The sequence below is a fragment of the Vulpes lagopus genome, chromosome 5 (genome assembly GCF_018345385.1).
Source record: "Vulpes lagopus strain Blue_001 chromosome 5, ASM1834538v1, whole genome shotgun sequence".
NCBI classification, from domain to species: Eukaryota; Metazoa; Chordata; class Mammalia; order Carnivora; family Canidae; genus Vulpes; species Vulpes lagopus.
In genome coordinates this window covers 9920300-9947515 of record NC_054828.1, presented here as the reverse complement: position 1 = coordinate 9947515, position 27216 = coordinate 9920300, and the positions used below count along the sequence as shown (strand labels likewise).

Sequence of the window (27216 nt, the reverse complement as noted above, 5' to 3'; positions counted from 1 at the left end):
GGTGTACATAAGACTTGATCATTTAAAAAAAAGAGATTTGTAGTTGTTAACAGGAGCAAGCAGAGGTTTTTTTTTTTTTTTTTTTTTTTCAGGTTGATCCCTGAATCTGAAGGCCATTTTGAACTCTAACTCTTATCAAATCCTGTGTTCCAAACTCTAATTCTTGGATATGTTACCATCTCAATGGCTGCTCTTTAAAAAAAAAAAAAAATATATATATATATATATATATAAAATTCATTTATTCATGAGCGATAGTGAGAAGCACAGACATAGGCAGAGGGAGAGGCAGGCTTCCTGCGGGGAGCCGGAAGCTGGACTTGATCCCAGGACCTGGAGATCAGGACCTGAGCCAAAGGTAGACGCTAAACCACTGAACCATCCGGTTGCCCCAATGGCTGCTTTTTCTTGATTGCTGCTTGGGACGAGTGCCCAAGGCCGGCATTATGTGACTTTTTGCTAATCCCTCATTTTTATTTATTATTTTTAAGATTTTATTTACTTATTCATGAGAGATACAGAGAGAGGCAGAGACACAGGCAGAGGGAGAAGCAGGCTCCATGCAGGGAGCCCGATGTGGGACTCGATCCCCGGCCTCCAGGATCACGCCCTGGGTTGAAGGCGGCGCTAAAGCGCTGAGCCACCGAGACTGCCCTAATCCCTCATTTTATCAAGCTTTTCAGACTTTTGAGACAGGGAGAGACACCTAAAACGTGCTGATGGTATTGTGGACTGGGACTAATACAACTGATGATACTCTGGAAAAATCATCCATAGGAAACTCTCCTAAGGGGATCCCTGGGTGGCGCAGCGGTTTGGCGCCTGCCTTTGGCCCAGGGCGCGATCCTGGAGACCCGGGATCGAATCCCACATCAGGCTCCCCGTGCATGGAGCCTGCTTCTCCCTCCGCCTGTGTCTCTGCCTCTCTCTCTCTCTCTCTGTGACTATCATAAATAAATAAAAAATTAAAAAAAAAATTAAAAAAAAAAAAAAAAAAAAAAAAAAAAAAAAAAAAGGAAACTCTCCTAACAGACCCAGGTCTTAGCTTCGCAGTTCACAAATGTGGTGAGGTACTTTTGGCTTGTAATTTAGCTGGTTGTCTCTTTTTGGACCTGTAATTGCTCTCACCGCAGAGGCAGTGAATGGAGAATTCTCCCTAAGGTCAGCGTTTAATTAATTTCCCTCGCTCTGGCTGCTATAGTACTCCAGGCATCGATCCTTCTATTAAGATTGCGTGGAGGTTGCCAGCGCTTTGGACCTCGGTCTTCCAGGGACTGCCGGGAGTCTCCGAGTAGGGAGGTGGGAGGGGCCTTGTGCGGTTTACTATCTGGGTGGGCGGTGGCCCGAGGCGCGGGCCCTGTGTGCTGACTAGATTGGGCCTTGCCCCTGTCCATCATCGGAAGGCTGTCCGTGTGGACTGTTTTGCAGTAAGATTTGGAAACTGAACACTGCCTATGGAAAGGAGGGAAGTAAGGGGCGGTGATGGTAAACGTTGTGTGTATTTCCCCACTCATTGGATGGTTGCCGTGTCAGTCAAACCCTGCCCAGCTCTCGTTGGCTGGAAGGCTTCCGGCAGGTAGCGTGGCCGCGGTGCTGCCCCCTCCCGAGCTGCGAACGAGGCGTGTGACGTCTCAGACATTTGTTGTTGGGGTTTGGGCCTCATTAATTATTCATTAGGTACTTGAAAGGGCCGCAGTGATTGGTGGCTGAGAGGCCTGGTCGATTGTTTCTTAGCTAGAAATACGTGTCATCGTCTACGCGGCTGGAGAAGTTTCGCATAAATTATCCGAAGAGGGCCGGGGCGGGGCCGCGCATAGATTAGGCAAATGAGCCGAGGAGGGAGGGGAGGCCGGCTACGAATTAGCCTAAGTTATTAAAGATGGCGGCGGAGCGGAGTCGCTCCCCGATGGACTCGCCGGTCCCGGCCTCTATGTTTGCCCCCGAGCCCAGCTCCCCGGGGGCGGCCAGGGCCGCGGCGGCTGCTGCCCGGCTCCACGGCGCCTTCGACTCGGACTGCAGTGAAGACGGGGAGGCGCTCAACGGCGAGCCGGAGCTGGACCTCACCAGCAAGGTAGGCCCGGCCGCCGGCGGCGGCTCTGAGGGGACCGGGCGGGCGCTGAGGGGACAGGGCGGCGGGCCGAGCCGTCTCCAGAGCGACGGCGCCGGCGGGGGCGGGAGGGGCCGAGCCCGCCCACCTGCCGGTGGCGGGACGCGTCCGGGGCTCCCGGCGAGGGGCGGCCCCCGAAGGCCGAGCCTCGGCGTCCTCCCCCGGCGGCGCCGACCCGGCCTCCCGCCGTCCGCCTCCCGCCGAGATCACAGCCCCCCGGCTCCGCCACGTGGAACCGGGGCGCCCGACGCGACGCCCGCGGCGCCCTGCTCGGCTGCCGGCCCTCGGCCGTGCCGCCTCCGCCGAGACCTAGGTGGTCCTCTCCCGGCGCTGGCCGCGGCGGCTGAGGAGGCTGGGCGGGAGCAGGAACGCGGCGGGGCTCTTCCTGGTGTCGGCGAGGAGCCGGAAAGTAGTTGGCCAGTCCCGGAGAGGGGGTCTGAGGAATCCCTTCCCAAACCAAAACTGAAAGACGAGCAGGACGCAGAATCTCGCCATAGCAGGAGTGGAACCTCATGTTGTATGAATGAAATAATGAAGGACCTCTTAAATCGGGCCGCCGAGCTTGTGAGAAGGTAGGCGGGAAGCAAGGGCTCGGCTTGTGCTTGGCGCTGTAAGGATGGCAAAGTAAGTGGAAGATGTGGCTGGTGTCTTGAAGGTGCTTAAGCGTCGCGAAAGGAAAGAATGCCAACTTGGGAGTGCGACAGGGCTGGGTTCCCTAACCTGCCACTTAAAAAGGCTCTGTGACCTTGGCAAAGTTTCTTAACCTCTTAGTTCTCCAACTCCAACATTTTTAAAGTACAGATAAGCGTTTTTTTTTTTTTTTTAATGTATATGACGTGTTTAGAAAAACAAAACCCAAACAGGCCCAAGATGGGGTCATTTGCTCCTTAGATTACAAACCAGGCCTCGTAGCTTCCCCCTCTGCCAGGAGTGAAGGTTTTTGGTCAGCACTAGTAAGATAGTCTGCCGGATAAGCCCTCCTGTCTTTCCCAAAGGGAAGGTAACCTTCCCTGAAATTATACTTTTTTTTTCTTTTGCTAATAATCTTGTCTCACCCCCTTTTTGCCTATAAAATCTTTCATTTTTGTACAGCTACTTGGAACTCCTTTTCCTTGCTCAATAAGATGCTGCCTGATTGATGAATTTAGAATAAAGCCAATTAGATGCTAAAATGTACCCAATTGAATTTTGTTTTCTAATAGACATGTAGTACAGTCTGCTCTGATACATACTACTCAGTGAATGTTTGAAATGAACTGAATAACTGATAATTCCCTGTGCAGATTAAATAGCAGCTGATGGAAGATAGAACACCAACAGGTACCTCCTACCTGTTGTTGGATAGTTACAGTAAAAGATGTTCGTGAAGCATTGAAAACATTTGTGATTTTTCAACATTTCTGGTGGCAAAACTGCCTTAAGAAACTTAACCCAAACAAGAGAACTTGCCTTGCAACCTGAGTGGCCAAGTTTTGACTCTTCTTTCCCTCTAGTCTCATTTGCCTACTTAGAAACCAGCTGTCTGCATTATTACAGTTTTCCTGTCTGACGTCTCTACTGCCACAATGAGAATGGCCAACCTCAAAGAGAGGGATGATCAGAGGAAATGTGTGAGGTGATGTGACATGATGCAAAAGACCCAGACAGACAGCACCTAGGTTACAAGTACAAGCCCTAATGAGTCAACTCAGGAAACTGTAAGAAACACACTTGATTCAAGAGCAAATGAAATGGATGTCAATTCATGGTCAAGGTGCTGAAGAATCCTGAAAACACAGTGGGAAATTGCAAGGCAGAGATGCAAAGAGATTAGTACCTTCATTTCCTGACCAACTTATTTAATGTTGGTCATTTCCCTTCCAGGATAGGGAAATGTTACTTCATCATATAGTTGGGGAAGTCCTCCTCATGGTTTTAAAGTTGAGAAGCTATATGTATATAAATTTTGATGATATTAAAAAGAAGAACTGACAATGTGGAGGGGGAGAAGGAGTGTGTTGAATAGATTGCTTCCTGAGTAAAAAAAGACTAGAAGCTGTAAGTTTATACACTTGCTATAATTAGCTGTGGAGACCGAAAGTTCTGAGAGCTTTCAAAGGGAGAAACAATTAGTGGTCTGTAGTGGCTAGTTTCATCCAAGAAGGTTTTTCTAGGAATGATTGAGTGAAGGAAACTAATTTCCACTTATTGAGCTGTGGCCTAGATGCATTGCAGGTTATCTTACTTGGCCTGGACAATGTCTTTAGGATGCAAGTAGTATAAGCTCTAAGAGACTCAGGTTAAGTTCTTTGTCCAAGGCTCCACACAAGTAGTCAGAGGATGAAATATGGCTTCCCCAAATAAGTACTTCATATTTTAATATTATTGGCAGAAATTTGCAAAATGATGGTGCTAATACCCATCTTAGCGGTAATGGTGTTTTGTTGATGAAAATGAGTCTTGCAGCAGCTTTAACTGCCAATTCCTAAGTAATCAAGTTAACCAAGGCAACATGGAACAGAATTCTTTGGTTATGATAAGAACAATTGGCCACAGGGGGAGGGCATGGCAGTGTATAAGATCTCTGTCCTGTGAACTGCAAGCTGCAAGTGGAAGACTTTTACATGTAGGTAATAAAGCAGTGCTCATCAGTTTCTGCCCACAGTCCAGATTCCCAGTCATTATGGGTCCTGTGCCTCATGTTAAGCAGCAGGAAGCAGGCTCCTCACACCCTCTTTTCTGTGGGTTGCGGTTCAGACATACTCATTTTAATACATCATATAACTCAAATTATAAAGGCTTAGGCTCAAAGTCTATTTCTGGAGGGGCAGAGAGGGCATGAGGGGGCTGTGTAGCTATTTTAGATCAAGGTGTGGTGGGATTCGGTCAGGGTCTTTGGTCAGGCTATTGATCTACTTTGGCTGTGGTGCTCTTCTAGTAAGTGTGGTCTTAAAGGCTTTTGGTTTCTCTTCTAGCTGGTTCTAGTGAGCCCTACATCAGAGCAGTATGACAGCCTACTTCGGCAGATGTGGGAGAGGATGGACGAGGGATGCGGAGAGACCATATATGTCATTGGGCAGGGATCAGGTGAGCATAGTTTTCCTTTCACTTTATTTTTAAAAAATTATTTAGAGCACATTTTCCCTCTTTTATTGACTTCCTGTTCATGTGTCTCAGTTGCAGTGATTCTTTAGTTTCTGCAGGACTGTTTGGGAGGACATAAAAGTACAAAATGATAATGCTAATTCCCACCTTAGTGGTCATGATATGCTTGACTTCAAAGATTCACTTTCCAGGCGGTTTTACAGATGCTTCTTTTCTATCTCCAGTAGTCTGAATTTGCATAAAGGGACATTTGCACAGAACAAGGAAATTTCTTAACTCAGGTAATAGAGCAAAGTCACAGTTAGGTCTACAATTAAGCCTTCCTTGGACAGCTCTAAATTTTCCCTCTCCAGGCCTGACTTACAGATTCCTTTGCTACATATTGCCTGTTTCGCAAAGAACCTTTGTGATTCTTCTTTATGTCTACAGGAAAGGGACACACAAAATTTCTGTCTTCAGCAAGGCTACCTTGCCTTAGACCACAGTGACCATTCAATGTGGATAGCTGTGGTAACAGAAGTCCTCTTTTTTTCTCTCTGAGATCCTTTCAGCCATGTAGCCTTGTTATCATTCTGGAAGGGGCTGATTAATGTCCTCCAACATGCTTATTCCATTGTAATGGGGCCCGCTGTTTTAGAGGAAGGCAGTCCTCACTGTAGATTGTATCTTGAGCTTTTGTTTTTGGGGTTTGGAGTTTTTTTGTTGTTGCTGTGCTGCTGTTGTTGTTGTTCCTAGTTTATGTCCTCAATACAAGGCCTACTTACTCTTGCTTCATTATAACATTACCTTTGCTGAAATGGCAGCTGGGCTTGTTAACAATTTTGAATTCAGCTACTACCAGAACTTGTTTCTGTCATCTTTGTAGGAAGCCCTGGTAGGCCTTGATGCATCTTTAAAGGAATAGTTCTTTGCTGAACATAGGTTTTGTAAAGGCAGGTAATAATTCTTTTTAGTCTAAAATGGAGAAAATCTGGAAATCATTCTTTAACTATTGACATATATCTATTAAGTATCTTCTATGGGGAAAAAAAAAAAGTATCTTCTATGGGCTTGATACTGTTGCAAGGTACTTCTGGATACTTATAATCTAGTCTCTGCCCCAGAAAGAAAGATAGCATATACATAGATAACTTCAGTAGAAAACAGTATTTGGAAATGCCGCAAGACTGGCACATAGAAGGGCTTGATGTCCAAATACTGCTATGTCTTCCTTTGAAATGCTTCTCCTATCTATCCCTTCCATTCCATCCTTGCTGTCACCTTCCCATTTCGGGTCTTATCACTTTAAAGAAAGCTTGGTCAGAGAGATAGGCAAACTGAGAGGTTGCCTTGCCAAGAAAGGGAGGAAATTGGTCAGCATTGTCAAGTGCTAGAGATAGCAAAGAGAGTCAGGTTCAGAAAAAAACGTGACTAGGAGATTGTTGGTAGCCTTTTGAAAGCTTGTGTTCAGGTGCACATCTGGTCTGCTGTAATAGGATGAACCACCCCAAGGCCACTTCTTGCTTGTAGAATTGAAGAAACCATATCTAGATCAGTTTTGACAAGTGTTGGGACTGTTCTTTGATGATCTAGATTCTTAAGACCCCACCTCTTCCCCCTCATTCTTTAATGTGGACTCTTAGCGAATTTTACCATGCCTTGGCAACCCACAACTAATTAATCCTCCAATGGCAAAGCGTAGGAAAATGTCATATATTCATTATTACATTTCCTACACACCCAGGCATTATCTTTGCATCTACCAATTGGGCACTATTACGTTCATAGTGACTCCTTCCTGCTGGAATTCTTGAGAGGAAGAAAGAGATCATAACTAGTTAAACAAGTTGAGTATCAAATAAGGGACTAAACCAGACACAAGGCCCCCAGGGGTCAGCTTAATTACTGATTTCCTGTATAGGTGCTTCACCTCTTTGTCACTTCCTTCATCTGTAAAATGGGGATAATTACTTCCCCACCTTACCTCAGAGAGATTTGTATGGATAAGTTACGTGTTAAAAAATTCTAAGCAGAGTAATGTGCTCTTTAAGTATACATTCCAGGGACGCCTGGGTAGCTCAGTGGTTGAGCATCTGCCTTCGGCTCAGGGTGTGATCCTGGGGTCTCAGGATCAAGTCCTGCATCGCCCTCCCTGCATGGAGCCTGCTCCTTCCTCTGCCTGTGTCTCTCTCTGCCTCTCTCTTGGTGGGTCTCTCATGAATAAATAAATAAAATCTTTAAAAAAAAACAAGTATACATTCCTAATTTTAAAAGAAGGCAGTCTGGTCTGATAGTTCAGGGTCTGGAGCCTGGTGGGTCTGCATTTGCCTCTTGGCTCTTTTTGTTGTTTTAAAATGGGTTAATAATAGAATCTGGGCAGCCCCGTGGCTCAGTGGCTCAGTGGTTTAGCGCTGCCTTCAGCCTGGGGCGTGATCCTGGAGACTCAGGCTCCCTGCATGGAGCCTGTTTCTCCCTCTGCCTGTGTCTCTGCCTCTCTCTCTCTCTCTCTCTCTCTGTGACTATCATTTAAAAAAAAAAAAAAAAAAAAAGTAATAGAATTTATCCCATGATGTCATGGTGAAGATTAATACTTGATATACGGTAACCATATAAACGTTACCTAGTGTTAGTAATTGCAGTAATAATTTTTTAAGGATTCCAGGTTATAGTTGATTTACCATGAGGTTCTTTCAAGAACCACCTTGTTCATTTTTCATATTAAGTCATGGCTTTCTAAGAGCCAGCTACTGAATTAAAAATTCAGAGAACCTAGGAAGTATGTTAGATCATGGTGGGGGAGTCAGGAAGGGCATCAAAAAGGAGGTGCCCCTTGAATTGATACTAAAGGGTTAATAGGAGTTTTCCAGATAAATGGAGGCGATAATGAGTGAGCAGAGAATGCCACATGCAAAAGGCACAGAGGCATTGGTTATTATGGGATATTTGGTGGACCAAGAGGGGTTCTGTTTAAGTCTTTAACAGAATTAACAAATTGTTTAACAGTTGTTTATCTTAGAGAATGAGTGCATGTTCACGTAGGGGTGAGGTGGAGAGAGAGGAGATAGAGAATCTCAAAGATTATACTGCTGCTGGATGTGAAGCCTGACCCAGGGGCTCGATCTCACAACCCCGAGGTCATGACCTGATCTGAAATCAAGAATTGGACAGACACTTAACTGACTGAACCACCCATGTGCCCCTAAAAGTGATTCTGTAAAGTGGGAGTATAGAATGTGAGGTTGGGAGTGTCAAGAGGGTAGGCTGGACAGATCACAGAACCCAGATCTTGATGGTTTTTGAATACCCTATCAAAGAGTTAAGACTTTTATCCTAAAAGCATATTGAGCAGGAGAGTACGTACAGAAAAGGTAAATCAAATGGCAGGACAGAAATCTGATTAGCTTTGGACATGGCTGAATATGTGGCCTTAGGTAATTGGGCCTCTGCAGCTTTTCTCCTTGGCCTTTGTCTCCACTCCTACAGAGTGAGGAATGCTGTGCCTGCTGGAGAAGGGTAATAGGACTGGGAGCATTTTCTAGGAGCTCTGGATAGACAAGATAACATTCATGATTGCCCCCTTGTTTGGAACAGGACCTGAAAGCCTTTTGTTGTAACAGAAACAGGGAAAGTTGGCTAGAACCTGGGGGTCTGGCAAGAATGGCAAGATGTGCAGACTGTCTCTTAGGAACACTTTCCACAAGCCCTTCTCTAACCTAGAAGATTTCCAGAGCTCAGTTGGCCATGCATTTGGAAACTCTTCAGCCAAACTGCTCCCTCTTTGTTCATTTGTTTTGCATTTCGCAAATATTTGAGGACTTGATGGAGGAAAACCACCGTCATGGGGCACCTAGGGAATGTTTGAGCTGTACCCTGTCCTCAAGATGTTTATGTATAGTGGAGGAATATATGCATCCAAAACATTGTTCCACAAGGGATAGTATGTGGTGCTGATGGGCTTTCTAGGGTAGGAAATACATAAGCAAAGGTATAGAGGAAGTGCAGGGAACATGGGGGATTGTGACTGGATCACTTGGACTGGGACAATACTAAAGAGGGGGTGTGGGATAAATGGAGGAGGCCTTTAATTGGAACTGGATGCTGCTGGGCTGGGGGATCCCTTCCAAAGCTTTGGGTTGGAAGTGAAAACGTCAGAACTATGTGTGGATTAGGAGCTTAAGCTTGTGTGTATGCAGGATGGGCTGCAGGGAATAGAGCCTGGGTACACTGAGACCAGCCAGGGGTCTTGGAGTGATTGAGACGGGACAAGGCCTGAATCAGGCTGGCGGCACCAAATTGGCAACAAAGGAGCAGGGACAAGGACAGAGGGGCGAGGCCTAAAACTAGAATCAGCAGGACTGGAGGGATGAGTGTTGAGCTTGGGACTGGGAGGATGGTGGTATCATCAAAAGTAGGGAAGGGAAGGGAAGAACTGGTGGGTTACAAAGAGGAGCCCTTGCCAGAGGAAAAGGCTCTAGGTTTGGAATCAGAAGACCCAAGCTCACACAGCCTCTTGATCCTCTATTGACTCTGAGCCCTCTCTGAATTCTGTTTATCCCACTGCTAAATGGGAACAGTAATGCTTACTCCTTAGGATTGCAGGGAGGCCTAAAATGCTTTGTTAGTGGTGTTAGTTTTTGTGGTTTTTTTTTTTTAATGATTTTATTTATTTATTCATGAGAGACACAGAGAAAGGCCAGAGACACAGGCAGAGGAAGAAGCAGGCTCCATGCAGGGATGGGGGACTCCATCCTGGACTCCAGGATCACTCCCTGAGCCGAAGGCAGACGCTTAAGCACTGAGAGACCCAGGCATCCCTGTGTTCTTGTTTAAAAGGGCAGTAGAGTGGTTGAATTTAGATGCCAGACTTCTGAGAGTTATCATCCAGGCAGTTGGAAATTTGGTCTGGAGCTCTGCAAAGAGGGCAGTGCTAGAAATGAATATTTTTGTAGTTTACAAAATGACAGAGCTATAGAATGAGATGGCCAAGAGGGATGTTTGGAAACTAGAAGAAAGGGCCACTGATTGACTATTGGAAAAGACTGGCATTTAGGAAGCAGAAGCAGGAAGAGCCAGCAGAGGAAACAGAAGAAGAAGAAACCAGACAGAGGGTAGAGATGAATCAAGAGAGTTCAAGCAATACGTAAGCAGAGTGGGAGGAAGGTGCTTCAAGAAGCAAAGGTAGGACAGCCAACAGTGTCAAATGCTGTAGGGGTCAAGAAAAGAGCATTATTAGATGAGTGGTTGAAGTCCATTAATGTCTTGAAAACTAATTTCTTCTAGAGTCGTTAGAAATATAGTCAGCAGGTGCAGTCACTTTTTTGAGACACTTGGTGGTAAAAGGAAGAACAGGGGAGATAGATAGCTTAGTAAGTATGCAGGGGCATGACAAGAGGGGGTGCGTTTCCTTTTTTGTGGTTTAAGAATGAGCTCGTTTGTAAGGGGAAGCATGGAGGGAGGGAAGAGAAAGTGATAAAAGGTACTGCAAGGTCTTTGAGAGGCTGCAAAAGAGAGAGCTGGGAGCATGGTAGGAGATCATCCTATGGAAGGAGCAGAGGTGCTCCGTGAAACCCAGAGGCTGGAGGAAAAGCTGAGGGAGCTGCTGTGGGAATTGAATGACACCACGTGGAAAGGACCTTACAGGTATTGCCTTACAGTAGGCACTTAGTGATTGGTGACTGTTCTGTTGTCTTTCCTTTGGACTCCCTTTCCTTATCCTGAGCTCAGACTTGTGGTTTGTTGCTGCTGTTGTTTTTCATCTGCTTGCTGGATATTTCATCTGAGACACCTCAGTTAAAAAAAAAAAAAGAATCTAAAAAAAAAAAAAAAAAAGAATCTGTCCCTAAAATCATTCTTAAATTTGCTCCCCATTTTCCTTTGATTCCTGTCCTCATTATTTGTTGCCTGGATTACTAGAATTATTTTCTAACCGAGCTCCCCCTTTGTGGTCTCTCGCTTGGCAGTGCACACTTTATATTGCTGCTCAAGACATCTTTCTAACCCACAGCGATCTGATCCTGCTACTCTCCTGCCTAAACCCCTCAAGGCTTCCTGCTGTCTGGTACATATTGTGTTTTTGCTGCTCTCTGATGTCTCTGCTTAATGGCTCCCACCTCTTTCTTGTATGGTCTCTCACCACTTGACATCCTTCTGTCCAACACACTGAGCTGCTTACTGGTCCCTGAATGTCCATGATCTGCTATGTTCCATGCTTTGTTCCTCTGCCTAGGATGTTTTTACTCCTTTCTCTATACGCCTGTTTTTTATACTTGGTGACCCTACTTGGAGTCAGCACCCTGCAAAGCTGTCCTCAGCTTCTCCAAGCAATGCCAGTTGCTCACGCTTTACATTCTTTTTGTCCAGTTCTATAGTAAAGCACTCAAGCTGTATTACAATTAATTAGTTTTCTCTCTCTCCCGCTGGGCTATGAGCTCACCAAGGGCACCTGTGTTCCCAGTACCCAGCATGAGGCTTGACATAAAACCTTGGAGAGTTTTAGTGATTACTGTTGAATGAATTAATGAATACCCTGCTGAAAGGGGAAGCCCATGGAACTATTGTTTATTAACTCTGTGTGTGTCCAAGTTTTAGAAAAGCGTCAGGTAGAGAGAGCCATGTTCTTCTCCAGTGCCTGGGGTGGGGCCTTTGGTAGGGGTTGTTGACTGGCTGGCTTGTTGGCAGGCTGATGTCTGGGCTCTTGTCACCAGATGGTACTGAGTATGGGCTAAGTGAAGCTGACATGGAGGCCTCCTACGCCACAGTGAAGAGCATGGCGGAACAGATAGAGGCTGATGTCATCCTCCTGCGGGAACGTCAAGAAGCTGGGGGCCGTGTGCGTGATTACCTGGTCCGGAAACGAGTAGGAGACAATGACTTCCTGGAAGTCAGGTGAGGAGGCCTCAGAACAGTTCAGGGGCTCTCTGCAGCATGACCTTATCGTCTGAGGTTTTACGCAGGGAATGGTGATTGAGCCGTTAGCACCTGGCATGTCAACTTTGCTCCTTCCCCTTCTGAGGCATAGAAAGAGTATCCAGAGACATGATAGCTCCATTTTTTATTTCTGTACTTTCCCATCCCTGAATAATTCCATTTGGTAAGAGTGGGTGGCTAGCCATACGCTTCTGGTCATTGTGTGTGGGCTGTGTTTTCTTGCCTATCGGCCTATGGGGCTAAAAAAACCCAAGGTCTTCGAGAACATTTTGTGCCTCTCTTGGCTTTTGGGATCCTATCTGGCACCTTTGAAGAGGCCTAGTGGAAGTTAAGAGAGAAGGCCCTCGTGACAGGAGCCGAGTTGCTCCTGAATGATTCTTTCTACTCTGGGTGTACCTCCAGGGACATTCCCAATGTGCTCAGCCATGAATGGTAGGAGCAGTGAGCTAGAGAGGCTCAGGGGCAAGTCTGTCCTTACAGATCCAGTTAACTGGGGTTTACTTTGCTCCCCCACTGACTCTGACAAGGATGTTTGGGTTTGTGTACACACAGGGTAGCAGTAGTAGGCAACGTGGATGCTGGCAAAAGCACACTCCTGGGGGTCCTGACACACGGGGAGCTGGACAATGGCCGAGGCTTTGCCCGCCAGAAGCTCTTCCGCCACAAACACGAGATTGAATCTGGTCGCACCAGCAGCGTGGGCAACGACATTCTGGGCTTTGACAGTGAAGGTAATGTGGTGAACAAGCCAGACAGCCATGGTGGCAGCCTGGAATGGACAAAGATTTGTGAGAAATCCACTAAGGTGATTACCTTCATCGACTTGGCTGGCCATGAGAAATACCTGAAGACCACTGTCTTTGGCATGACAGGTCATTTGCCTGACTTCTGCATGCTCATGGTAAGTGTGAGGCCCTCGTGAGTAGGGGAGGCTTCAGCTGGGCTGTTTGAGGGGTGCTTGTATGCAAGTGTTAGAAATCATTCTGCAACAGAGACCTGTTAGTTTGGGTCTTTGGCACTGGATAAGGATGACCAATTTTATGGGGTGCCTAGTCCTCTGAGCACTATGGCCTTCTCAAGGTGTGTACCTCGATCTCTCTCCTGGTGCCATTTGCGGACCTCTTATTTTTCAGAGAGGCACAGAGGAGAGTTTCTCCCGGGGCTTGCTTAACTACCTTCAGAAATGTTTCTCCTGGGGTTAGGCTACTCTGTGAAGTTGATACCAGGCGGCACCCTCAAACAAGGGTAGGGCTGGGAAGAATTGGAGGAGAATGCAGACAACAATTGAGAGGGGCCTGAGAGGTGGCCTCTTTCAAAGCCTGAGAGGAGTGTCAGCCAGTCCAAGGTACTTGTGGAGAGGCTGCTATGTGCCTGGCCTCCTGCTAGACCTGAAAATACAGCAGTGAGCAGGGCCACCCTGGGCTCTTACAGAGTTTATGGTGTAACCAGTGGAGATTTTTGAGCAGCAAATCATGTAGATCACCTGAGAAGGAAAGGGAGCAGAGGCTTCTGTGTTGTATCATGTTGCAGAGCTTCCATTTGGGTCCCACTGATGTTCCCTGGACAGAGAGTGGGAGTCTCTGAAGCCCACAGCCTTGCACACAGCTTCACAGCTTTCAGAGAGAGCACAAGTGAGCAAGTTTTCCTTTGGCAAGCCCTTCTCCTAGCCCTTCGCCATTTCCTAGTTCCTCCAGCTGCCTGTATTAATAAGTATAGTAAACACAGACATCTGTTGAGATCATAATTGATCAAGTTGCCCCACAAACGCAGGTTCTCAGGCAAATTCTCCCCAAACTGGAGAGTAAAGAGGCAGAGCATATGTGTGAACACTCTTATCGGCTCTCTGCCCAAGGTTCTTGGGATCTCAGCATGATTTCAGCTCCCATATCTTTCAGCATTTCAGGGGGCCACTACCAACTTTACTGGGCTAAGAAAAGCTTTTTGACAAGAAGGGATTTCAGAAGAGGAGCTGTAGGGTATATTTGGGGGAGTTGGGTTTATATTAAGAAGGGTACAGAAACACCAGTCTAAAATGAGCATTTTTCAAACTAAGCTATATAGTGAACAAGGCCAATTAAAGAAAATACCTTCACCCTAGATGAAATGTTATACATTACCTGACTTTTAGGCTATAATCCAGATATTAAAAATTTTCTGTAGAAAACACTGAAATCATTTCCAGGAAAAAAAAAATCTTTAAAATATATAGACCACAGAGTGATAGAATATTCTCTTATCCCAGTTGGGAAGAACGAAAGCAAGTCTGGGTTGGATAGGAAAGGTGATTGGAAGAAATGGAAAGAATTAGAAGGAAGAGAGAGGTGGTATCTTGGTGTGGGCAGAAGGGGACATGCAGGGGACATCTGTGTCGAGATGGCGGCTCACCTACAAACTGGGATCAAATGAGAGCATTGCTTGAAACCCTTCTGGGACGTGTTGTGGCAATTTTAATATAATTTTGTTCTAGCAAATCACTCATTCGTGTGATACAAAAACAAGAAGATACCAAAGGGCTTACAGTGAAAAGTCTCCCTTCCTCTTCTGTCCAGTTTCGTCTCAGGGGCAACCAGTATTTCCAGTTTCTTAAGTATTCTCCAGAGATATTTTGTAATCATAACAGCAAATGTGGATATATTCTTTCCTTCCAGTTTCAAAACAGAAAATTTGAAAGAATAGCACGATGAATACCATAAACCCACCACTCAGATTCAACCGTCATTGACATTTTGCCATGTTCATCTGTATATGTGATGGATGCATATGTGTATTTATGTTGTTTTGGCTGAATCATTTGAAAGTAGATTATAGGCATTGTGACTCTTGACCCCCAAATACTTCAGCACACAGCTCCTAAAAGTAAGAACTGTCTCCTGCTGTGACAGCAGCCAGAAAGATGAACAAAAGCTCGCTAATACACTCTAATACCTAGGCTGTAAGAGTTTATATGATCTCAGATGTTCCCCAAATGTCTTAACAACTTTGACAGCTGCTTTTTTCAATGATCCATTCTACACCCATGTAATGGTAGCATGCTGTATACACCTTGCTTTTTTCCTGTTCTTAAAAACATACCTTAGAGATTGTCCCATATCAGTAGATAATAGTTTTCTCTTGTCTATAGCACATTTGGTACATTTTGTTCTGTACACTTGTACATGTGCCTTTATTTATTTAGCCAGCCCTTGTGATAATTTAAAACATTTATTGTTACAGGAAGGAATAGTAACAGTAACAAGAACTGCTATTGCCTAAACACCTAATTCATGCTAGTTGTATATGGGAGCTTTGACATACATTATAGTTAAACCTCAAGAGACCCTCTAAAGGGGATGGTATTTTATAGATGAGGAAACTGGGGGCCAATGATGTTAAACTGAATCTATCTTGATGACACTAGAACTGGACTAGTTGTTTCCCTGGACTATCTGGATTTGTCTTTTTTATTGTTTCCAAGTCTCCTCAGATTTTGGCAGCCCACATCATCAAATCAGAGGTTAAAGCCATCTGTGTCCAGCCCCACAGCTATTTTTTTTTTCTTTCTTTTGAAAGACTTTATTTATTCATGAGAGGCACAGAGAGAAAGAGGCAGAGATACAGGCAGAGGGAGAAGCAGGCTCCATGCAGGGAGCCCTACGTGGGACTCGATCCCCCGTCTCCAGGATCATGCCCTGGGCTGAAGGTGACGCTAAACCACTGAACCACCCAGGCTGCCCTCATCTACAGCTGTTTTGTTTCTGGCCTAAGACTTCTGCCCCATGTGTTCTGTTCTGATGGGGGACTTAGAGATGAAAACTCTCTCTTAACCCAGTCTTCTTTGAACCCCTGTGCCCACCCAGCAGCAACTTCTGTCTCTCTTGTCCTGACCGTTCTTTCTTTGTTGGGGCAGGTGGGCAGCAATGCTGGCATCGTGGGGATGACCAAGGAACATTTGGGCTTGGCATTGGCACTCAATGTTCCTGTCTTTGTGGTGGTCACCAAGATTGACATGTGTCCTGCCAACATTCTGCAAGGTAAGTAAAGCCTGCAGCTAGTAGCAGTCTCTGTGTTTGGGACTATCACCCACTGTGGCTCCTTGGTGGTGCTGCCAGAGCTTCAGCCTAGAACCTTCTGCTTTTTTTATCTGGATTTCCATTAAACCAAAATCTTCTGCTTTCTCCTTTGTTTAGCTCTTGGTCTAAGCTCACCCTAGAATTATCTCCTGCTCATTGTTCCTTCTGTTTACAAATATAGGATCCTTGAGATCCCCAATCTGGCACCTTTTTTCAGATGCCCCCAGGGCCAGGGGGTTGGGTTTTACCATCTGAACAGGATATATATGGAGGCATTTGGGTGGAGGGTCCGATTGCCTTCTACCAAAGGTTTCAAAATAGCTTTACATTTCTCCCTCATTGGTTGCAGATGGTAGAAGAGAAATGGAGAGGTGTCCTTTTGGAATGCCTCATGAATGCTTCTGCAGATGTGTAAATGTCTTAGAGATCCTTTGTCAGATGAATTTTTTTAATCCAGGAAGCAGAATATTCTAAGAAGAATGTTGCCTTTCCCACATTCCCACGGGCTCCCAAGTCACTTGCTTACAGGATGTGAATCTTTTAGAGACTCTAGAGAAATCCAACAAGTTTCAGATTCATAACCTTACCCGACAGGCTTTATCTGTGTTCCTTCTACTCTAGTAAGCACATACCCACCCCAAGTTTTGATCCTCCTTTTGCTTCTCCAGGCATGGCATTTAACACTGGTCCGTCCGTCTGTCTCCTGCTTCTCTCAGTAAGGAGTGGACCAGTCTTGCCCTGGAAGCCTGGCCAGAGAGAAAGCTGTGTCCCCCTAATTGTGTTCCATTTCAACCTTTAAGAAACCCTGAAGCTGTTACAGCGCCTGCTGAAGTCTCCAGGTTGCCGGAAGATCCCTGTGTTGGTACAGAGCAAGGATGATGTGATCGTTACAGCCTCCAACTTCAGCTCTGAGAGGTAATGGCGTAGGGAGCAGTCACTGCTGGGCTGGGACAGAGATTGGATGGAATAGAAGATTCTGGTCTCAGTACAAGCTCTTTCAGGCTGGCTGTGTTGCCCAGGAGCTGTATCAAGCAACCTAGATTCTGAAGTGCAGGACTTGTTGAGGTTGGAATCCCAGCTGAGGCATCAGTGTCCTTACCTGTGAAGTGGGAATAATATTCCCTTCCTCACAGGGTCCCCATAAGTGTTAGAAATGATGTATGTAAAAGAACTTAGCTCTTGATCAGGCCTCTCAGTGGTGTCAGGGACAACAGCTCTGTCTGTGTCTGGCTGCTGTGTGATACATACACAGCCATTTTTATAACTGTTATTAGTAAGTTTTTATACTACTGTCTCTCAAAAACTCTAATCATGTATTAGCATTTGGCATTTACTCATTAATGTATACTTTGATTCCATAAATATTTATTGGATGTTCTATAGCAGGCTCTTCATCTAGGCATTGAGGATTCAGAGTTGACTCAGATATAATCCTTGTTCTTAGGGTGATCACTTCCTTGGTCAGAGATAATAGTGAACTCTTGATATACTCAATTCCCTCTTGATAATAGTGAACTCTGTTAAGTTTGTCCTTTTCCCAGAGTCTTGGGGCTGCTTAGGAGCCATCTGCCCCCTGGCTTGGTCTGTATACAGCCCAAAAGCAGCCTGGCATTTTGGCCTATGGCTTTGTCCTAATGCTGTCTTCAGTACCACTAGGCGGCCACCAGAGGGGGTACGTTCCATTCATCCCACGTGCCTGTTCTATGCAGGTCCTATTCTAGGACCTATGGAGAATATATAATTCCTGTTCTTGAAGAGTGTGATTAACCCTGGAGAGGCAATATAAAGGCTGTTGTGATGACTGAGGGAAAATCAGATGTTAGCTACATGTAACAGACATGAGAAGTGCTCTCTAGAGCTGGGAGGTGTCAGGAGTGCCTATTTGGGAAGGGTTTCCTGGAAAAATCTGCATTGGAAGTGGGCTCTGAAGGAGGAGAGGATTTGTTAGTGTCGTAAGAGGGAAAGAGTTCAGTCAGGAGGATCAGAGTGAAGAAATAAATGGGGAGCAAATAAGTACTAAGCTTTTAGGAGAAAAGCAGATTGTCTGGTCTGGCTGGCAGATAGGAATTTGAGAGAAATAAACCTACAGAGATGTTGGGAGAAGGAATTCCATCTGTATTCTCTGCAGTGGAAAGGCAGGTTAAGAATTTTCAACAAGCATGAGTGTGCTTTAGGAAGAAGAGGCAGAGCCCAGAATGGGGCAGTGGTGGAGGGACCAGAGATGAGGGGACAGATTTCATAGAGAAAACAGAATGAAAGAAAAAAGCCTCGGAGCAGATCTGGGCAGCAGTTGGAAGGCCTAGGCAGAGGCATAGAGGCTGGTGAGGGGGCAGCAGGGCCTGTAGCAGCAGCACATGTCCCAGGAGCTCTCTTGCTCCCACCCTGTCACACAGGAGGTGGCCACATGAGCTCCTTTGTCTTTCTCCACCCTCCACTTAGGATGTGCCCGATATTCCAGATCTCCAACGTTACAGGTGAGAACCTAGATCTGCTGAAGATGTTCCTCAACCTCCTCTCCCCCCGCACCAGCTACCGGGAGGAAGAGCCTGCGGAGTTTCAGATTGATGACACCTACTCTGTGCCAGTGAGTGGCTTCTGGTGGACTGAACAGGGTGGGAGGCTGGGTGGGTACTTCCTGCAGGGGCATCCGAGCAAGTATATGGTGGGGAGGACTTGAGTGGGATAGACTTACTGGACCCTGGCCTTCTCTGCAGGGTGTGGGGACAGTGGTGTCAGGGACAACACTGAGAGGCCTGATCAAGCTGAATGACACACTGCTGCTCGGCCCAGATCCCTTGGGTAACTTCCTGTCCATTGCTGTCAAATCAATCCACCGCAAGCGCATGCCTGTCAAAGAGGTGCGGGGCGGCCAGACAGCCTCCTTTGCACTGAAGAAGGTGAGTGCCGAGACTAAAAAGAACTCTCCTTGGGTTCATTACACTAGGCTCTGGACCATCTCCAGTTGTCCTGGCTGCTCTGTAAGGCATGAATTACTGACCTCACTTTTATAGGTGAGAAAACTCAGCCTCTAAGAGTCCAAGTGACTTGGCCAGAAACCCACAGCTAGTAAGTTCTAGAGCCAGACCTTGAACCTGGGCGTGCCTGCCTCCTAAGCTCTTTTCCTCCTCCTAGTGTCTGAGGTGGGTGCCCTAAGCTCAGTGGTAAGGGTAGAAATACACCTCTCTCGTGCAGATGGTCTGTCCATGTAGGATCCTTAGGGTCCATACCAAATCCTCCTCCTAGTCAGCCTTCTATCCCTGGGGGATTTGGGTAAGTGCTAGCTCTGAGGACCACAACCACATTAACTGGCAGAGTGGGACTTTCCTAATTCCCTCCAGTAGTCATATTATGCTTGCCTTGTCCCTTCCACCTGAAAGCTTGCCTACCCCTGCCTTCTCCACCACTTAATTCTTACCCATGCCAATTCCTGCCCCCTAGTAGCAGTGTTTAGGCTTCCTAGATAGCACTCAGGTCGGCCTTGTGTTGTCCATCCTAGAAGGCCTGTGTCTAGTGCAGTGGGAGGGCAAGGCTGAGTGGGGGTGGTCTTCATTCGCAGAAGGAACTCCTGGGGGATCCCTGGGTGGTGCAGCGGTTTGGCGCCTGCCTTTGGCCCAGGGTGCGATCCTGGAGATCCGGGATCGAGTCCCACGTCGGGCTCTCGGTGCATGGAGCCTGCTTCTCCCTCTGCCTGTGTCTCTGCCTGTCTCTCTCTCTCTCTCTCTCTCTCTGTGACTATCATAAAAAAAAAAAAAAAAAAAAAAAAAAAAAGAAGGAACTCCTGGTCCTCTGAGACCAGGGAAGAGAACTCCTGGGTATTATTATCCCTGACATCTGGGATTCCTTTCTTTTTTCAGATCAAGCGCTCGTCCATCCGCAAAGGCATGGTGATGGTTTCCCCACGCTTGAATCCCCAAGCCTCCTGGGAGTTTGAGGCCGAGATCCTTGTCCTCCACCACCCCACCACAATTAGCCCACGCTACCAGGCCATGGGTAGGTGTCTGAGCACTGCCAGCCTAGACAGTCCTCTGCTCTCGCTCCCCCAACAAAGTGCTCCAGCTACCCAAACCCCAAGGTTTTAGCGGCAGCTAAGAGTTGTGTCTCCATCCTGTTTAGTGATGCCCGTTCTGTTCTCCCCATAAGCTACAGTGTTAATTCAGTCCTGCAAATGTTAACTGAATGCTTGCTCTGTGCTGGGCTCTGGAGAGCCAGACTTGCCCTCAAGAACCTCACACACCTTCCTTCAGCAAATGTCCTCTGAATGCTGCTGTGTGCCAGGTGGTATTGCCAAGGTGCTGGGGACAGACACAATGCTTGGCGAGGGCTTTGCCATTAATAAGCCAACAGTCTAGAGAAGGCACACATGCAAACAGAGTGCCCTGTGTTAAAGAACCAGGACCGTGGGTCCAGGGACAGGTGGGATCTAACTGAGTGTGTGCAGCAGGGTCAGACCTCAGAGCAGACCTCCCAACTCACTTGGCCACCTGTAGCCCCCTGAGGCCTTTAGCTGACCATAGCTCAAGCATATTTTATGCTCTCACTCCTATCTCCTGCCCGGAGGTCACTGGGCAGCTCAGTCCTATTGTGATCCCCTGGCTCTTTTGGCAGTGCACTGTGGTAGCATCAGGCAGACGGCTACCATTCTGAGCATGGACAAGGACTGTCTGCGCACCGGGGACAAGGCCACTGTGCACTTCCGCTTCATCAAGACTCCTGAGTACCTGCACATAGACCAGCGTCTGGTGTTCCGGGAAGGCCGCACCAAAGCGGTGGGCACCATCACCAAGGTATGGCCAGGCAGCCCTCCTTTCCAAGCTCTAGAGGAAGCACTGGGGGCTGCTCCAGTTTTAGACTGTGAGCACAACAGGAGAAGCCTGCAGAATCCCCCTAATTGCCAGGAACCGAGGCACTAGTTCTGCCTTGTGAGAACTAGAAGAGTGCTGAAGGGTGGTCTCGGTACCACCCTTGAATGTTGGGATAGCTAGGGGGCCTAGGCTTGGGTTCCCTTGGGGCTTGAGCTGTTTCTATATCCTAGAGCCCACTTCATGTCCTCTGAAGACTTCACCCATAGCCTTGGGGGGGCGGGGGGGCTTTTGGTAGAATGGTTTGACTCTTACTCCAATACTCCAAACAGCCGGTGTGAGATTTTAGGATCAGCCTCAGGGTGGCCTTGCCTCTAGAACCGTCTTCCTCAGGCCCATTCATGCAGACTTGAGGGCTGTATGGTGGGTGGATCACATCCTTGAAGACCACTTGCCTCTGGGACTGGCTGACAGTGGCAGAAGCTGCCGGCACATGTTGTAGTACCCTTGGAGGTACGGCAGTCCTTCCCCCTGCTTTGAGATTGAACTGGGGCTGCAAGGGAATGATCTAAATCAGTCCCTCCTGGGTGGTAGCTCTTAAGATCCCTGATAGCCACACTCTAAATGTTTTCAGATGCTGAACATTCATTTGGTCTCTTTGGGAGGGCTGAAGTTAAAACTTGCCCCAGGTTCTTATTTTAGGGGCAGTAGGAGAGATGCAGTTGATACTCTGAGGAGTTTCAGCCAGCATAGCAGGAAAGCCTCAAGTTCGTTACAGGGTTCTGGGCAGGCTAGACTCCAGCCTAGGAGCTAGACTAGGTAAGAGATAGCCAAGATGCACAAGTGGTCTGTGGGAAGAGCAGCTGCAGCAGGGACTAGGATGGAGCCAGGCTGAGGCAGGTGAGTCAGCTGCAGTAGGCAGCCCTGAGACACTGAACAGGGATGAGAACATCTGTCCATCCCACTGTCCCTGTCTTAGCCCCCTTGCTATCCACCTTGCTCAGGACCAGCCAGGCCAAGGAGTGGGAAGTCCTGGGGGTGTAGGGCCTGGACTGCCCTGCCATTGTCACTACCTGCAGCTCCAGCCTCATCCTCAACTCCTTGGCTCCTCCAGCTCCTCCAGACCACCAACAACTCCCCGATGAACTCAAAGCCCCAGCAGATTAAAATGCAGTCAACAAAAAAAGGTCCCCTGACCAAGCGAGAAGAAGGAGGCCCATCTGGAGGGCCAGCAGTAGGGGCGCCCCCTCCTGGAGACGAAGCTTGCTCTCTAGGGGCTGTGCAGCCAACCTTGTCCAGCAGTCTCCAGCCACAGGTGAGTATGCTCCTCGGGCCAGTCTGGTCCCCTGACCACTTCAGGGTGGGATTGGGAGGGTGGCTGTTACTGTAGTTGGTGGAGGTAACAGGAGTGTTTCAGGCAGCCTGTGTCTAGCTCCCATGTCTGCCGTTCATAGACAGCGTCTCCCCCAACTCTTGGCACCTAAGTGCTAAGTGTGCACTATTTATCTTTTAGGGCAGTATTTTCCAGTTTGGCAATGTGGCCTACATAAAGTTGATTTAGTTGGTCCTGATTAGGATTTGGTATTAATGAAACAATAGGAAAATGCCAGGATTTCTGTCCCCCAAATCAGGGTGTGTGCAGTCTGTGTGTGGAGTGGGATGTGTGTGTGGTGGTCCAGAAGGTTGTTGGAAAGGCACTGCCTTAGGGGGTCCGTCTGGGCGGGGGTAGGTGGCCTTAGGCCCCATGTCAGTGTGGTTCTCACTCAATGTCTCCTGTTAGCTCTATCCCCTGGTTCTGTCCTGGCACCCCTTCATATTGCTCCTTCCAGGGTCTTCTCCATCTGATCCCTCTTTGGAGAGGGAAACTTCTGTCTGGACCTGTTCTTTCTGTTCTCCCACATTAAGCCTTTTTCTTTGCACCTATGGGGGGAGCAGGTGTTGGTTCCTGCTCACTTTGTGTTTCTCTGAATGGCTCTGTCTCACAACCATTGTCCCATGTGCCTTCCTTGCTAGGAAGGCAGGCTGGGTGCCGGCTCCATCTGATAGAGGGGGAGTGCCATGCTCCAAGTCATGTAGTAGATTACTGCTCAGCGTAGCTGAGACCGTCCTACCTGCTCGCTTTTCTCCTGCCCCTCTGCTGTCCTGCCCTGCTCCCAGTGGGCTACTACTTCTCAAGCTCCTTCTTTCTCCCTTTCAGCCCAAGCCCAGCAGCGGGGGCCGGCGACGGGGGGGCCAGCGTCACAAAGTGAAGTCCCAGGGGGCCTGCGTGACTCCTGCCAGCGGCTGCTGAATCTCCCCTGGCCCACCCCCACCACCCAAGGGATCCTTGTACTCTGGCCACTGTTCCACCAGATGAGCCAAAGCAGCTCTGACCACCACCCGCCCTCCCCCAGGCCACAGCTGGAGCCTCATCATTCCCCACTCCTCCACCACCCCCATTTTCCAGAGGGGTTGTAATTTATAAGCTGAGGAAGGTGGCCAGACTTCTGGAGGACTGACCATCATCCACCTTCTTCCCTGCCTTCTTCCTTACTCACATTTTTTGTACATCTGGGCCCTTAGTTTTTATTCTTTTTATTATCTCTTTCTCTGTCTCTTTCTCTCTTTCTCTCTTTCTCTCTCTCTCTAGTGTGTGTGTGCACGTGCGTGCATATGTGTGCGTGTGCGTGTGTGTGTGCATGTGTGGTATAGAAGTGCAGCCGGTCAGGGCCCTGGCAGTCTTTCTCCTTTTTTCCTCTATGAGCTGGCCACCAGCCTCCAGGAGCTGGCTGCTTGCCCATCTGTCCATCTGTCTGTGTGTCTCTGACAACTTTTAGGGGCTTTCAGGAGCTAAAGAGCACCCTTGTCTCCTGTGCTTGCCGTCCTCCCCTGTGCTCACTCCTCTGCGCCCAGAGCCCTCCACAGAGCCGGACTCGGGGCTTAGGGGCTTCATAAGTGCTGCTACCAGAGCAGGGAGCATGCCTTCTGGGACTAGGGGGGCTTTCAACAGAATGGAGAGTAGTGGCCTCCTTTTTTCCCCTCTCTCTTCCATTTTTCCACCCTTAAGCCCAAAAACAGGTAATGCCAAAAGCTCTTAAGCTGTAACCTGTAGATATGTGGAGGGGAGTGGCACTTGGATTGTAGGACCCTCCTCCCTGCCCCTAACTCTGACCCTTGCCACTGACCCAAAGACCCAGCTTATGGTTTTCTTTCCCCTTGGAGACAATCCTGTGTTTGCCTGGCCAGGCCAGGGCAACTCCTGCTTTGCTGATTCTGAGCTGGAGGCTCTGGCCTTTGAACTTTCTATGAATCTTGCTGGGTTTGGGGGCACTGCTGACCTAGACTAGGATTGGCTTGCTCTGGGTCACACTCACCAGCACCTCCTATTGGTGGGGGTGCGAGGTGTTCCTTTGAGCCAGGCCAGGACTGGAACACCTCCTTCCTCACTATAGCCCCACTATGTTGACCCAGCATGGCTGCTATAGGAGCACAACAGGGAAGGGCCTGAGCCCCAGTTTGGGAAGCCCCATTTGGGGTGTGGGCAGGGCAGGTAGGAGTAGTGAAAGATTCTTTCAGGTCCAGCACAGACCATCATTCAGCCCTCTAGAATATTCACTGCCTGGGGTGGGGGTGGGGTCAGAGTCACTCAGGCCAGAGATGGCAATGTGGGGTCCAAACCAGACTGGCCTGAGCTGTGGCCAGAAGCCCTCGGTTTAGGGTGGACCGGTGGGTGGAGATGTGTTCTTTCTAGCCAGGGCAGACACCCAGCTGGCTGGGTCCTTCCTCAGCCTTGCCTCCCTCCCATCCCTGACCCTTCTCCATTCTTCCTGCTTCTCGACTGCTGGTTCCCTTCCCTCTCCTCCTTCCACCTATTTCAGTTACCACTGACCCATGGCCATGGACTGACCAGACCAGCACAAAAAATAAAAGTTTGTTCCAAGTTGATGGTGTGATGTTCCCTGCCCAGGCCCTCCAAGTGGAGGTGCTGCTGTGGGGAGCGCTGGCTGTGCCTGCCCTAGAGCCCCCACCTGCGGAGCAGGGCAGGGTTGGGAGGAGCCCAGCTTCTCTCAGGCATATGCAGGCTCTCTGGCAGATGTGACACTGGATAAGTTGCCAGTCTTCCCTGAACTTGTTTCCTCATCTAGACCGAGAGGTAAACAAATGCCTGTGTCATGGTGGTTGTGAGGGTCAGTGAGAAACTGTGTGGTAAGGCTCTGATGTGACCTGCATGTGGGAGGTGCCTTGCGGCTTCCCGCTGTGCCAGCTCCTGAGTCCATGGGGCAGTGGGCAGGCTTGAAGGGAGAAATGTGTTGACCTGTCTCTCTGCTGTGGCTATGCTGTGCTGGATGTCTCCCTCACTCATGTGCTTTGATTTTGAAGCTACCATCTAGGAGAGAGATGGTGTTCCATTTTTCTAGGTTAGGAAACAGAATCTCAGAGGAGCAGTACCACTAGTAGGCATGTCTGTTCCTGCTGCATCAGCCATTGGTAGGCAGCTGCTCCACCCTGTGTCCTTTGGCCCCCGTCTGCTCCTTTGTGTGCTAGCTATTTACTTCTTGCTTTTTGACTCTGGTTCTGCTTATAGGGATTGTTGCACACTGGTGCCTTCATAAGAGGAAGGCTCTAGCATTGAGTACCCCTCTGCTCTGTCCCTGTGGCAGGTGCTGTGGGGTGCATGTTTCCACAGGACTTCACCAGGGTGAGACCTTGTTTGGTTTGAACTCTTTTGCTCCTAAGAGCATAATAACCCCTTTTTTTTACATTTGGAAGCTCTGGCATCTCCCCTGGCCTCTGCCCTCAGACACACAGGAGGTTGGTCTGATCTCTCTGGTCACCAGGCCTACACCTGCTAGCAGGGGCTGACTGAATACAGTGTTTTACTGTCATTAACAGGGACTCCAAGGTCCTCTACGGGTCTCAGCCCCACCAACTCTCACTTTGGAACAAAACACCAGCCCTTTTGTAGCTAATAATAAAGTTGTTAATTGATTATCTCGAATAGCCAATCCTGACCTTTCTGTGTGTACAGCTAGCATTTGTGGCGTTCTTTAGTTCAGTTAGGACCCCTGTTCTGTTTCATTGGCCTCCCTGCTGCAGAATAAGGTCACAGGAATATGCCACAGTGCAGGTTTGGGGTCATGGGACATGCTGTGGAGAAAATGGTGTGAGAGCTGTGCCTGGAGGGTTCAGTAGAATTTGAACATGTGCAGGTGTGAAGAGGGTACATGTCTGGCCCAAAGGGCACAGCCATGTTCCAGGCACTTGTTTAGTGGTAAAGCTGGGGGTATCTCCTTTGTTGAGAAGCAGTTCTAGATGTAGAGCAAGTGTTGAGTGAAGTAGGAAAAATGAAGTCACTGCGGGTGAGCCATAGGACCAGCTCTTTCCTGGCACATACAGCTGAGAAGTTAACTGGCCCAAGGCCTCAGGGCTGGATTTATACCACACCTGGTACCCTTCTGTGGCAGTTTATTCTTTTTTTTTTTTTTAATTTTTATTTATTTATGATAGTCACAGAGAGAGAGAGAGGCAGAGTCACAGGCAGAGGGAGAGAAGCAGGCTCCATGCACCGGGAGCCCGACGTGGGACTCGATCCCGGGTCTCCAGGATCGCGCCCTGGGCCAAAGGCAGGCGCCCAACCGCTGTGCCACCCAGGGATCCCTGTGGCAGTTTATTCTTAACCCCTCCTTACTGGCCTGTCCCCACCTCTATTTTCTCAGCTGTGATGGGGACCAGCCCTGGGTCAGGTGCCATAGTCAGGAGCAGAATATGTTGGGAAGTATGGTTGTGAAACCACCCCTGGCCCTTTAAACAGCTCACTAGAGGCAGTGAATCTGGGGACATATTTTCAGGAAGGGCCAGGACCTGTTCCCCTGAGCTGACAGGTTCTGGCTCTTCAGGGAACCCGTCTCCTTGTGCCATCCCAGCACAGGTACAAGGGACAAATGTCCAGTTCCCGCGGTGGAGTCCAGTTCCGTACTGAAGGCAGACGTGGTCAGTAGTGAAACAGGTAAATTCTTCTACCTTCTGCTCAAGTGGCACCAAGAGATGCAGGAAAAGCTGCCCACTTCATACTGGGATGTCCGTGAGGGCTAATAAAGCCACCTCCCTTCTTCTGCTAACCCCTGAGCCCAGAATCAAAGAGTAGGGCCAGCCTCAAGCCCATCCTGTCCCCCATCCCAGCTGGGTTGTAGTGGAGAAGCCTGGGTTTCTAAAGTTTAAGTCTTTGAGGCATTGTTTTGGTGCAGAGTTCATTCTCTTGTTTTCCTAAGAGCAGAGTCCGTCCCCCTTGCCA

General features: G+C 48.2%; 1 protein-coding gene across 6 annotated transcripts in view; it reads left to right on the top strand.

The window, feature by feature from the left end:
* GTPBP1 (GTP binding protein 1) overlaps positions 1–27148 on the top strand; it is a 28592-nt gene extending 1444 nt beyond the window's left edge. For 2 of the 6 annotated variants that reach the window (XM_041757549.1, XM_041757550.1), the window contains exons 2-12: positions 5062–5173; positions 11875–12055; positions 12650–12998; positions 15984–16107; positions 16947–17061; positions 18586–18730; positions 18861–19043; positions 20001–20136; positions 20752–20930; positions 22060–22260; positions 23143–25923. In XM_041757549.1, coding sequence (XP_041613483.1) covers positions 5113–5173; positions 11875–12055; positions 12650–12998; positions 15984–16107; positions 16947–17061; positions 18586–18730; positions 18861–19043; positions 20001–20136; positions 20752–20930; positions 22060–22260; positions 23143–23235 — 1767 coding nt within the window. In that variant the 5' untranslated portion in view covers positions 5062–5112 and the 3' untranslated portion in view covers positions 23236–25923. Of the gene's footprint in view, positions 1–989; positions 2072–5061; positions 5174–11874; positions 12056–12649; positions 12999–15983; positions 16108–16946; positions 17062–18585; positions 18731–18860; positions 19044–20000; positions 20137–20751; positions 20931–22024; positions 22261–23142; positions 25924–26848 lie in introns of those variants that run through there. The other 4 variants (XM_041757547.1, XM_041757546.1, XM_041757548.1 and 1 more) reach the window with 4 other exon arrangements.
* The last annotated feature ends 68 nt before the right edge of the window (positions 27149–27216 follow it).